Raw genomic sequence first — 14,174 nt, forward strand, 5'->3', positions numbered from 1 at the left:
CTTTTTTATGTTCTACAAGCTCTACAACAGCCATAGCCACCATTCAACTCAATCCCCAGCCCTCCTTGCATGATGGTGGAGCTTCCACCAAGGTCCTCTGCTCAAGCTGGAAACTTGTCTCTGTTCATAAGTGCATTTAAACTGTAGATCACCATAAGATCCAAATTTCTAGCTACCCCTGTTTCTTCAGGTTCAGCAGATGTTTGGGTTCATTCTTGCTCACCTTTTTGCATTTCTGTTCCTTTTCTAATCTTGAAATTATGAATGTCCTGGCAGGATAGCTCAGTTGGTTAGAACATCATCCCGATGTGCAAAGGTTGCTGGTTTGATCCCCGGTCAGGGCACATACAGGAACAGATCGATGTTTCTGTCTCTCTCTCTCTCTTCCTTCTTCTCTCTCTAAAATCAATTACTCAAGAAATAAAAATATGTGAGATTTCCAGTTCATCTCTTGAGTCAGAATTTTCTTGGGTCTGACCTATAACGAGGGTCAGGCTGGCTTTCTCATCACACAATGACCTTTAGTTTGTGTGTCCTACGTAAGCGGGCATTGCATTCTGTTCCCCAAAGAGTTTTGTGTTTTCAGGGATTCCCTTTCTCGTGACCTATGATTCAAATGTTTAACAAGAAAATAGCACATGTTGGGAGAGTTACTTTTTCATCTAGCTCCGTTATTTACTGGTTTTGTAGCCCTTAGGAATTATTTTTCTACATTGAATCTTTATTTTCTAATCTGGAAATGTTTTTTGACAGTTACGAAAATTAAATAGCATGTTATCCATGAAAGTATTGTAAAAGTAGTAAAGTGCTATAGAAATATTTAATTATGTGTGTCTCGTGTTGATGGAAAACATTGGAAATACATCCAATCCAAGTGTTCAGTTTGTGATAGTGTTGTTTCAGGAAGTCATTGTTTTATAAAATCATTCAACCAATATGTACACAGCTGCTGCTGTGCTCTGGACACTGGCCTTGGCACAGTGAGGGTGGTTGCCCAGTGTGGCTAAACCTCCCATGTGCTCTAGTTGCTTTCTAATGGTGAGAGATTAAATTTGTCCAAATATACAACTGTGCTGTTCATAGCAGCCAGAAACAGACTTTGAGGAAAACAGAGAAGCTCAGATATAGACTAAAAACTCTTCAGTCTCTTTGGCATATGTTCTATTTACACTGGTATTTTCTTGGTTAAAGTGACGACAGACTTAGATGACTCAGATCAACAGAGTAGGTATTTGAAAACCTTTATTATTTTTTTTTGTATTTTTCTGAAGTTGGAAACGGGGAGGCAGTCAGACTCCCGCGCACCCGACTGGGATCCACCCGGCACACCCACCAGGGGGCGATGCTCTGCCCATCTGGGGCGTTGCTCTGCCACAACCAGAGCCATTCTAGTGCCTGAGGCAGAGGCCACAGAGCCATCCTCAGCACCTGGGCCAACTTTGCTTCAATGGAGCCTCGGCTGCAGGAGGGGAAGAGAGAGACAGAGAGGAAGGAGGGGGGAGGGGTGGAGAAGCAGATGGGTGCTTCTCCTGTGTACCCTGGCTGGGAATCGAACCCAGGACTCCTGCACACCAGGCTGATGCTCTACCACTGAGCCAACCGGCCAGGGCCAAAAACCTTTATTTTTTAAAAAATTAAAGATGTGGCAAGCCCTGACTTTGTATTTCTGGATAAGTAGGTACAGAAATACAAGTTTCTCTTCTCTCTCTATTCAATTTCGACTGTCAAGCTAGCCTTATGCTCTGCTACTAGACTATATTTACTTGTAGGAATTAAACCTTTTTAAGAAAGAAGAAAGTGGTTGGGTATAGGCAGATCTTGTTAGCTCTATACTCCTTGGCTCTCTCTGACTTTACCTCCATGTGATCGACCAGAAGTTTACACAGATAATAGCTGTGATTCAGGTAGCCCAGGAGTCTTTTTTTTTTTTTTTTTAATATTTTATTTATTGATTTTTTTTAGAGAGAGAGGAGTGAGAGAGAGAGACAGAGAGAGAGAGAAGGGGGAGGAGCAGGAAGCATCAACTCCCATATGTGCCTTGACCAGGCAAGCCCAAGGTTTCGAACCGGCGACCTCAGTGTTCCAGGTCGACGCTTTATCCCACTGCGCCACCACAGGTCAGGCTAGCCCAGGAGTCTTATAGCCATATAGACTACATGATAATACAGACAGAACAAAAACTTGATAGATCCAGGCATCTAATGGCTTGAATTTACAGTGTGCATACTATGTTGGTAACCATAAGATTGCTGCTAAATGTTATTCTTATCAAGGATTAGAAAATCCTGCCCAGTGATTGTTTAGTACCTGAATTGAAGAAGCAGCCATTTTTTTCTTAAGCATTTTGTGACATTCTTGTATATTATTCTTTCCTTTTCTTTAGGCCTTCCCCTTCCAGATTTGCTTCTTTTTCTCTTCCTCTTTAGACTCCATCTGCCCTTTAGAGATCACTTCATACCAATGCCCTTTTCCAGCTAGGCTGCTTTCCCTTGGGCAGAGCTGTCCACAGGCCACACTGAGCTGTGCCAACCTGCGGGCTCCTGCTGGGCTTCTGCCGGGCTGCCGATGGGCCCTGACACAGCCAAGGAAGGGTCGGAGTGGAGAACAGAGCTCAGGGAGAGCACGGGCCTTTGACGGTGCCTTGTCAGGTACCTTCTGCCTGGTTGGCGCTCAGTTTCCATCAGCTCAGGCCAGTCGGTGGGCTCGTCCAGCTTCACCTGCTGTCTTGATCATCACATCAGCCACTTCATTCTGACCCGGGGCCACCGCTCTCATGTGTTGGGCAGATGAAGATGGAAGCAGAAGTCAGGCTGCTTAGCAGGGTTTTAAGTTTAGCCTTCCAAGGAAGCCTCTCATAACAGGCTGAATTCCCCCTTGTTGGTGTAGAAAATAAAAAGATGTGCAGCAGAAAAGACTGTTTTTGTGTTCCAGGCTTACAAGATGATGATGCTGTTTATTGAACAATTATTAAAATCTAGTCTCTGTTCTGTTCCTTTCACATCTACTAACCCATTTAGTCCTAAGGACAGTCCAGGGTTTAAGATCTATTTTTGTCTTTCTCCTGCAATGTAAGTTCTTGTTTAACAGATAGCAAATGGACACAAACTCAAGCAATATGGTTCTATAATACATATTTTTTTAAATAAAAAGAATGTGTTGTTTCTACTGTCTATTGTTTGTATTGGTTTCACTTTTTCTATTGAAATGATATCATTGTTTCAACTTGATGGTGTTACTTGGTTATTTCTTAAGAAAGTAGTATTCCCAGTAACTCCCTTTTTATACATAAAAAATCTTTCAAATGAACAAGAGTGGTTGCTAGTGCTAGAAAGAAAGGGAAAAATTTTAATAACAAATTTCAACATCTAGAAGTAAATTGCTATCTTCACTTCGGATTCCTAATAATTAGCACTATTTTCTTTTTTCTCAGCAAAACTTGAAGAAGAAATGGGTGGAGTTCAGAACTCTGCAGTTACAGGAACAACACCTGCTTCATGGTAAATGTGATTTCCTGTTCAGAAAACCACACTAACATTTCACCCTTTCAGTATTTCTGCCTCTCAGTTGCTTTAAGATAATCATCATTACAAGAAAAAATTGTCTAGCGTAGATTAAGAATACTAGTCTGTTTCTTTGGAGTAACCTACATATTTGGAGTAGGGATAAGTCAAGTCACATCCCCTTCTCCATACAGATAACACATATGCACATGACAACACACATACATGCACCTGCATGCATGCATTTGCAAGGGGCACCTGGAAATTTTAGCCAAGCAGTAGGAATGATTGCCTGGTTTCAGCAGATGAATGAAGTCACTGAGAACGTTCATAGCGCAGGGGCTGCTTAGTTCTCAGGAACTGCTGAGGCTGGAATGGTAGAATACTTTTTTCATAGAGCTCTTATCATCTGTTCAAATTACAGTATGTAAGTTTCATTAATGCAGAGAAATTCTCCTTTATGGCCTCTAAACTCAAGACAGAACTTTGAATGATCATTATAACAGTAAATTCATGGTTCTCGCCATTGTGTGTATTCTAAAGAGAAGTGATAAGATAAAATTCGTTGATTTTACAGTTGCTATGTGACTAGTATAACCTGAAGAATGAACTTATAATATAAAAAATTCATTGAAACTACATACCAAGTGGGTGTGAAATATTGGTCATGCCTTTTTCAAATAATACCAAGCCTACAGTTTCTATTTATAACTTAGATATATGTCAAAAGTGACAATCTGTTTACAGAAGAAGATATATGTAATTTTTAGACACTAATTTATAACTTAGAAGTTTGTATTGAAGTTGCTTTTACTTTTAAATGAAACATGTATGAGTTACTTCTCTTTCTATGTATTTAATTTAATATTTAAAAAATTCATAATAGATTTTTGGCAGTCTGTAGACTTGAAGGTTTGGGAAAACTTTTCCTCCGTTTTTGGAGTATTCTGGGGTAGAAATGGGCTCTGTCTAGGGATTCTGTAGGAATGTCCTTGTAGAGACAAGGTCTTTAGTTCAAAATCATGTAGACTAACTCCTCATAAGACCATTGTTGTACACATTTTTTGAAACATTAAAAGAGTTCTTTAGTTTACTGTTTCAATACCTAGAATAAATATTCAGGGCATGAGATTCTACAAAGCAATTGCTCTCCAATCAACTCATTGCAAGATGAAATAAAGTAGGTTGTATTAGCAAAAAAGAAAACATTATGTCACTATGGGCTGGCCATACTCAACCTTGAAAATAGAAAAGAAAAATAATCTCCTTTTATATTGTCAACCAAGGACAAAGGAAAGCAGCAGTAGAGATAATCAACACAAAGTGAATCTATTTCTAAGTGTGCCAAGTTCTATTATTTTTCTGGAAACAGTCACTGTCTAATTACAGTCATCCCTTGGCATCCATGAGGGATTGGTTCCAAGACCCATCCTGTGGATACCAAGATCTGAAGATGCTCACATGCCTTCTATAAAATGCCATAGTAGTTGCATGTAACCTCTATTTACATGTAGACAACAACAGGGTCTACCCGTATTTCACTTCACTCATATAGATTCAGTGTAGAGCTCAGTGCCATGACAAATTCAAAGTTTGCTTTGTGAAACTTTGTGGAATTATTTTTGTTGTTGTTGAATATTTTAGATTCAAGATTGGTTGAGTCCAGAGGACTATATGTCTTTCTCAGGCTGGTATTATAGATACTCTTTTTTCTTTTGGCAGTATACCAGCCGGAATAGAAGTAAGTGGGGTATGGACAAGATATTGGTATGCAACTAAAATTTAAATTTGGAGAGCCCAGATATAAGTTATAAAATGTTGATGAAAAAATTTAGCTTCAGCTCAGCAGATAAAATTCAATTTTTTCAAATGAATTACTACTTATTTGAGGACATGGTTTTATTTCTGGTTATAGTATAATGCCATAGCTTTTAAATATTACAGCAGTCTAATAATAAAGTTGGAATATTGAGACTGGATGGTATCTTTTCATTTGAAATACCTTTGAATTCTCTATAATGAGCCTACAGGTGTTTCCCTTATGCTTCAAATAATGTTATAATTTATATTCATTAAAAAAAGATAGTAGTTAAAAATCAGAAGAACTTAATAGAACAAAATCCATAAAACACCATTTCAATAAGTATATTCTTTATAACCTCATTTCTGTAAAAATTTTAATGAAAGGTTGCACAGTTATTTCAGTTTCATAAATAAGCCTTTTAAAAATTCACAAGTCACACTGGCATAGTGTCAGATGAATTGAAATGTTCTCATATGAAAAATAGTTCGGGAAATCTTATAATTTGATAATGTTTATCAAATGGCCTCATAACTAGTCACTTATTCATGCAAGTTAAGGCTCAGTGAAAAAAAATATTATTCTATTCACCCTTTCTTTTTCTTGCACCCTTTGAAGGTAAATTTGGGTGTATTTATATATATTTGTGGGGAGTGACGCTCAAATCCATTCCACAGTCGACTTTGTTTTTTGCATTCTAGGTGATGCCGCTAACTGCCCGAATTTGGAAAACATGGACATAGATGAATCCATCCTGTTTGGAACCCTGCCTGGCTCAGGCCCAGCCCTCCTGGACCGGAATCGATTCTCCAGTGAGAGCAGCTGTAGGAGTTGGCTGAGCTCCATGACGGTGGACAGTGAGGATGGCTACCAGACGTGTATATCTGAGGACACGAACAAGGGAGCCTTCAGCCGGCAGACGAGCACAGATGACGAGTGCTTTGTCCTCAAGGATGGGGATGATTTTCTGAAGAGGTCATATTCGAGAGGAAACCGGAGCATCAGTACCGCCAGCAGTGGGTCCATGTCACCCTTGTGGGAAAGCAACTTCTCAAGCATGTTTGGGACTTTGCCTCGAAAAAGCAGAAGGGGAAGTGTCAGGAAACAGCTCTTGAAATTCATCCCTGGCCTTCACCGCCCCGTGGAAGAGGAAGAGAGTCGCTTTTGATGGGTTGTGATACCTTTCCCTATAAGCTTATTTCATAAGTATTGCTAGACTTGTTTAGACCAACTCCACCCAGCTTAGTGGGAAAGTTGCAAAACTGACGTCCCATTTCATAGCAAGAGTGACCTTTATTTAAAGTTTTTCTATCATTATTTTTTACTAATTAATTTTTCAACTAGAACAGCTCAAGTTCTAAGCAGACAGTAGGGAAATAAAATTATGTTAGATAATATAACAGATGAACACAACTGCTTGCTCACTAAAACTACCTTTGAAGGCAAGAGTAATATTTATTTTGTAGCTTATCCATGTGAAAAATTGAAAACTTTAAAGTCAAGTGTAAATAAGAGAGTGACAGTGTAATTATTTGCAGTACGTTCTGTAGGTTAATAGGTTGGTATCAAAACTTTATGTTAAGCTAAGCTCAGTAACCTCAGGGGAGGCTTAAAAATAGGCAATTTTGAATGGTTCTGTTGAGATCTGTGAGGGATGATAAACAAGGATGATCATCACCTGTTTTTCACATTCATAGTGACAGTAAAACAGGAAGTATAAGATTTAATATACGGGTTTAATCTTTATGAGGTCTATAGAAAGATATTATCTAAGTTGGGTGCTGAGGAAGATTATAAGAAGTTTTCTCTTTTTTATAGGTAGCCTAACCAAACTGGGTAGGAATGTTATTCTTACCCAATTAATTTTTTGTTCTGCCTACATAGTGATGACAAGATTAGAACCCTCAAGCTTTATTTGAAAAATTAGAGTCAGGAGAAGGATTTTTCTCATGTTGATTTTTTCACATTTCTCCTCACCTTATATTATATATTTCAAATAGTTATTGCCTCAGCATTCTTTAGCCTGTTGTTAAGATGGTATCACATGACTTCTAGCATTCAAGCACACTTTTATTCAATATCCATTAAGGTCCATCATTTTTCTATTCTGGTGATACAGCTGTTCATTGCCTATATTCTAGAGCAGATAATCCAGACAATGTCACAAATAGCCTTGACTGATTTTAAGTGTGTATATGTGTTTGTATGTATATGTGTGTATGTGTTTTGGAGAAATAAAGATATTTGATAGTTGACTGAGTGGAACTGCTACCCTTACATAAACTGAGTGAAGAATGTGTCATTTGGCCCTGGCCGGTTGGCTCAGTGGTAGAGCATTGGCCTGGCGTGCGGGAGTCCCAGGTTCGATTCCTGGCCAGGGCACACAGGAGAAGTGCTCATCTGCTTCTCCACCTTTCCCCCTCTCCTTCCTCTCTGTCTCTTTCTTCCCCTCCCGCAGCCAAGGCTCCATTGGAGCAAAGTTGGCCCTGGCACTGAGGATGGCTCTGTGGCCTCTGCCTCAGGCGCTAGAATGGCTCTGGTTGCAGCAGAGCGACACCTCGGATGGGCAGAGCACCACCCCCTGGTGGGCATGCCGGGTGGATCCCTGTTGGGCGTATGCGGGAGTCTGTCTGACTGCCTCCCCGTTTCCAACTTCAGAAAAATACAAAAAAAAAAAAAAAAAAAAAAAAGAATGTGTCATTTGAGAAAAACTAGAGGAGAGGGTGAGGAAGCCTATAGAGTTAGAAATAAATAACAAAATAAAGTGAAAGGGATTTCTAACTGAAACCTGCTCTCTATTAATTCTTTGAACTCAAACATTCAGTGGGCTCTGCTTGACAGTCATTAATATGAAAAGCAATGTGCAGCACATTTCACAGAGACAACAATTCTGTCTACCATTTACTGAATACCCAGTAGGTTAAAAATGGTTCCATGTGATCCCTGAAATAATCCTGTAGATAGGTGTTAGGCATATAAATAGGAATTTGGAGAAGTTCCCGTGGTCAGTGGTAGGGCTGGAATTGGAAGCCAGTTATTCCTGGCTCTAGCCTGTTATCTTAGTCTCTCTAGATATTGTATACTTTTTGCTGGCTCTGTGTAGTTATCACCACAACCACAGTACTTCCCCATTCTCACCCCATGAGAGTGGAATTGTACATACTGCATGGATAAAGATGTTGTTTTTGGTAAAAAAACAAACACATTTAATGTGACTCTCCTTGGTTCCATAAGCTAGTTCTCAAATATTGGCACATTTGTAACTGCATAGTTAGCAACACATTTATTTTCAACAAGGGCTTGCAAATGGGTTGTGACTCAGAACTGATAGTGCCTATTTCTTATCACAGACTAGAATTATCACGTTAAAGATCTGCTTACTTGAATGCAGCATTTCCTGTTAATCCTATTGCACAGAGTTCAGCAGAAAGAAACATCACATTTATTTGAGGAAAGATGACGTTAAAGTCTTCTGCAACGTGAACAAGGCTGAGAACTACCACAGGTCATCTGGGAAAGCAAATCATTGGTCATTTACTTTTCTTGTGGCTTCCAGTGTTAAATATAGTACAATACTCATTTTTTACAAATAAACATCAAACCCAAAAGGCACAGGGAAGGGACAGAGCAAGTTATACTGTAGTCTGTGATAAGAATTAGAGTTAAGAGTTCGGGCCCTGGCCGGTTGGCTCAGCGGTAGAGCGTCGGCCTGGCATGCGGGAGACCCTGGTTCGATTCCCAGCCAGGGCACACAGGAGAAGCGCCCATTTGCTTCTCCACCCCCCCTCCTTCCTCTCTGTCTCTCTCTTCCCCTCCTGCAGCCAAGGCTCCATTGGAGCAAAGATGGCCCGGGCACTGGGGATGGCTCCTTGGCCTCTGCCCCAGGCGCTAGAGTGGCTCTGGTCGGGGCAGAGCATTGCCCCCTGGTGGGCAGAGCATCGCCCCCTGATGGGCAGAGCGTCGCCCCTGGTGGGCGTGCCGGGTGGATCCCGGTGGGGCCATGCGGGAGTCTGTCTGACTGTCTCTCCCCGTTTCCAGCTTCAGAAAAAAAAAATACAAAAAAAAAAAAAAAAAGAGTTAGTTATGTTCTGGAAAAAAAGAAGAGTACTTTTTAACCGAAGAACAGGAAATAAGGGTATGACATGTTTTGTGTGTTCACAGGTTGCAAGAAAACTAGCTGTTGTTTAGTGGAAATGTGGGTAAATTTCTCACAAAATACCTTTTCAAACTGAGTATTACTTCAGGAGGGTTTTAGATTTCACGTCTTGCATCTGGTGCAAAATGACTCACTTTGATGCAATTTCCTCAGAAAAGAACAGTAAGTGTTTTATTAAACCCAACACTTGTCAAATATGTAACATTGGTGAATTGCATTAATTGACAATTTGTTATGAAAATGCATTTTCTAGTATGGCACTGATAAACCAAGTTTGAATTAAGCATATTGGGAATTATTTTGTCATGGCTAGAGAAACATCACCATGTCAACCAGGTGATAATTATATTTTTTAAAATAAGATTTTATTCTCGCTTTCTACTTTGTAATACTTTTATATCTTAGTTGCATTATGCAAGAAGTATTAAAAGTCCTAGTTTATACTGGAGAAATTAAACAGGGATACAGTTTATGCATACTGAGTATAAAGTGTGCATGTGTCTAATCTAAGTACAGTAAATAATACATACAACTATTGAATCCTTCAGATTACAAAATTATTAGTACTTTATATACATTTTCTACAGAACTACGAGCAATAAAATAGTTTGATACCTTTCTGAAATAAAAAATACTAATATTCAGTGTCAGAATTTTATTTCTATTTCTGTCTTTTGACTCTTTATCACCATTATCTTTCTCCTTATCTATTTTAATGAAATAGTTATTTTAAATACAAATTTTTAAAAATCTGGGGTGAACACTGATACCTCTTGAACCTCTTTAAAGTTCTTAAAGGCATTACTAATGGAGGCTTTGCCCTTAAACTAGTTTTCTGTTGTTATTAACAAATTACTACAAACTTAAGAGGCTTAAAACATATTTATTATCTCAAAGTTTCTGTAGGTTAGGAGTCTGGGACAAGTATAGCTGGGTCCGCTCAGTGTCTCACAAAGCAATCAAGGTGTCACCCAAGATTGAGTTCTTGGCTGGAGGCTTGACTGGGAAAGGATATATTACTAAAGTCCTTCAGGTTGCTGTCAGAATCATTTCCTTGTGGCTGTAAGATTCATAGCAGCTTGCTTATTAAAAAAACAGCAATGGAAACAAAGACTGCACGCAAGACTGTCTTAAATAATGCAGTGTAACCACAGCAGTGGCGCCCCATCATGTTTGCTATATAGCAGAACATAATTTCAGGAGGACAACCTGTCAACTACTATATTCTCTTTTTTGAACACAAGTCACAGGACTCACCCATCCTCAAGAAGCAGGGGTTATTTAGAGGCAGGAGGTGGATTCAGGGTGTTACCTTAGTTTTTGGATGGCATCATTCAAGGTATTCAAAAATTAGATAATATAATGAGTAAAAAATAAATGGCAAATGTTACTGTTTTAAATTTTTCTATAAAGATACGATAAGATTAAAGATATTTGAAATTAAAGAACTTGGTCAAAACTGTATAAGTAGTTAAAAAGCTGAGTACGAAAACAAATGCAGGTCGATTTCTAACCTCCCAACTTTGTCTCCTATGTTGTAAGGTGCCAAAAGCTACAGAATTAATGTTAATATTTTAGGGAATTTAAAGAACATTTTATTGGTTTGGGCTAGGTGTGCAAAGAGAGATTTTGAAAATGATCTTTGTACTTGTGTGATTAGCATTAAAACCAGGACTGCTGATGGCATTGTGTTGTAAATGCAGAGGAGGACGGAGACTTGGATTCTCTGACCTTCCCCCATACCTATGGGGAAATGGGTGAATAGCTAGCCAGGTACAGAAAAAAAAGAATTAAATTAAACCTTTTCTTATATTTATGAGCCATTTACAGGCATTTGTCCCCATGGAAACTACCTCTCCCCTCCTGAAAGCATGTAGTTAATGTATGTATCTCTAAACAAAAGGTATAAACTTATGCCGTGATGTCAGGTTTTTTCCCCTCCCATGTATAATTAAGAGTATATAAACAGCTTCTGAACTATTTTTGGGAACTTCACAATTTGGGTCTTGTAAGACCAAGAGCTGCCATCGTGGCCATTCACATGCAGGTTTGCATTGGATTAGGACAGATGGTAATGAAACAACGGAGCCAAAAACTGGTGGGCCATCATTTAATCCTAGCTTGCACTCGGCAGGCAAGTAAAACACACACTGGGTTCCAAAACCCACTCATTCAGTGCTCACAAAGCTACTGACTTATCCGAGTTTCCTAGAATCAAAGGTTTCTAGTTCACCAGACTTATTCACCTCTGTTCCCCATCTCCTTCCTTCTCTCTGCACAAACTCTGCACAAACTGGCTTCTCACTCAGCACTCTGCCATCTTGGCTGCTTCTCCTGGTCTTTTCTATGTGGCCTTTCTCTGCTCTCTTCTCTAATGTTAATCCCAGGAACCGAGAGAGAGCAAGCTCCAGTCTGCCCCACTTAAAGTATAGAAATCCAAACCTTTAATCCAATATACAAACAAGAAAGTCTCTGATACAAAGTCACTTATCTGAGGCATAATGGGATTCCTCATGAGAGAGCATCACCCTACATCAAAAAGGGTGGGAAAGGCTTAGTCTTAAAACTAAGCCTTGACCTGTGGTGGCGCAGTGGATAAAGCGTCGACCTGGAAATGCTGAGGTCGCCGGTTCGAAACCCTGGGCTTGCCTGGTCAAGGCACATATGGGAGTTGATATTTCCAGCTCCTTCCCCCCTTCTCTCTCTCTCTCTTTCTCTCTGTCTCTCCCTCTCCTCTCTAAAATGAATAAATAAAAAAAAATAAATTTAAAAACTAAGCCTTACGCTATAAGAATCCTGCCTGCTTACAACCTGGCCCTCCACATCCAATGCAAACTATAAGTGAGCAAACATATATATCATATTTACAAACTTATTTGACCAACATTCCACCCCTTTTGCTTGCTTCACAATCTAAAGCACAGGTATTCCTGCACAAGGAAATTAGGCACATTACCCAAATTACAACAACATGACAAATCATACAATTTCAACAATTACAAAGGTACATTAAACCAGTCTCTGAGCACTTTGCCAAAAGTGCAAAATGTCCACAACTTTCTTTCTAGCCATGGGAAAAGCTTCCCGGGGCAGAGGGAGGATCTTTAGCAAAGCCGCTCTCCACCCTCATCAGGGTATCTCACATTGTCCAAAATCCGTAAGTCCATCCAACAAAGGAGCCAGTGCCCACTCTGGTCATAGTCCAGGCAATCAGTCCATGCACATGAGGCATTAGCCACCCCCTCATTTCTGCCGTCCTGGCAGGTCTTACATTGTCCCAAGGAGGAGCAAGTGGCAATGGCAGTCAGCATTTCCATCTCTGCTCCAGAGAGCATGATAGCATCCATCCTTATGTCCCCAAATTGTACACCTACCAGGGACATAGCAAGTACTCCTTGCTGCTGAGCTCTCATCTTCTGGAGACTGCGGATTGCAACTCCAGCCCGATTCTTCTCATCCTCCGAAGAGGAACGGAAAACACCAGCTCCCACTGCCAGGCTCGAGCCCCAGGCTGCCGCTGCCTTCTGCTCTGCAGACCTTGTAGCCTCAGCTCCAGTCTCAGCCCCAGCCTCCCACAGCTGCTGGCTCTCCACAGCATCCAAGGCAATCTGCAACTCACAAACCTGTGATTCTGCCTCCAGTAGCTGTTCCATTTCCAGGCAAATCTCACAAACCTGGTTGGCCTCTTCCTTCAGTGCTTCCTCCAGCTCCAGGGTCAGCATCTCTTTCTCCCACGTTTGCTCCAGCTCCTTCCACTGCTCAGTTTGCAGGTCCCAGGCAGCCTCTTCCACAGAGCTCTTGGTTTCCTCATGCATGGCTGTAAAAGTCAGCCAGTCTAGGGTCCCCAAAAGGACAGCCATAGGGAACCATAACAGCAGCCAGTCCTCTACTCCAGCGTTCAAAAGTGGTGGTGGCTCTGTGCTGATCTGTATCAAATCCTGCCACAGACTACGTCAAATGTAAAGCCAGGAGCTGCCATCGTGGCCATTCACATGCAGGTTTGCATTGGATTTGGACAGACGGTAATGAAACAACGGAGCCAAAAACTGGTGGGCCATAATCTTTAATCCTAGCTTGCAACTGGAGGACAAGTAAAAACACACACTGGGCTCCAAAACCCACTCATTCAGTGCTCACAAAGCTACTGACTTATTTTAGTTTCCTAGAATCAAAGGTCTCTAGCTCACCAGACTTATTTACCTCTGTTCCTCATCTCCTTCCTTCTCCCTGCACAAACTCGGCACAAACTGGCTTCTCCTTCAACACTCTGCCTTCTTGGCTGCTTCTCTTGGCCTCCTCCTTGTGACCTTTCTCTGCTCTCCTCTCTAATGGTAATCTCAGGAACCGAGAGAGCAAGCTCCCGGTCTGCCCCCATTTTATAGTGTAGAAATCAAAACCTTTAATCCAATATACAAATAGGGAAGTCTCTAATACAAAGTCACTTATCTGAGGTATGATGGGACTGCACCACCCCACATCAAAAAGGGTGGAAAAGGCTTAGTCCTAAAACCAAGCCCCAGGCTACAAGGATCCTACCTGCCCACAGCCCGCCCTCCAAATACATTAATATCACCTGGGTGATGGGCTTCCATGTGGGCAGTGCCATCTTTAACAAAGTGAGCATAATATATTTTATCTGCCCAACACCTCCTTTAATAAAACTTTTCAAAAACGTGTTTGTACTACGTGCCTCTATGAAAACCCGTGGAATTGTGAA

At 40.6% G+C, this 14,174-nt stretch overlaps 1 protein-coding gene across 6 annotated transcripts in view; it reads left to right on the plus strand.

The window, feature by feature from the left end:
* CYTIP (cytohesin 1 interacting protein) overlaps positions 1 to 7,211 on the plus strand; it is a 133,829-nt gene extending 126,618 nt beyond the window's left edge. For all 6 annotated transcript variants that reach the window (XM_066280933.1, XM_066280936.1, XM_066280935.1 and 3 more), the window contains 2 exons: positions 3,431 to 3,497; positions 6,003 to 7,211. In XM_066280933.1, coding sequence (XP_066137030.1) covers positions 3,431 to 3,497; positions 6,003 to 6,469 — 534 coding nt within the window. In that variant the 3' untranslated portion in view covers positions 6,470 to 7,211. The remainder of the gene's footprint in view (positions 1 to 3,430; positions 3,498 to 6,002) is intronic.
* The last annotated feature ends 6,963 nt before the right edge of the window (positions 7,212 to 14,174 follow it).

The sequence above is a fragment of the Saccopteryx bilineata genome, chromosome 5 (genome assembly GCF_036850765.1).
Source record: "Saccopteryx bilineata isolate mSacBil1 chromosome 5, mSacBil1_pri_phased_curated, whole genome shotgun sequence".
Taxonomy (NCBI): Eukaryota; Metazoa; Chordata; class Mammalia; order Chiroptera; family Emballonuridae; genus Saccopteryx; species Saccopteryx bilineata.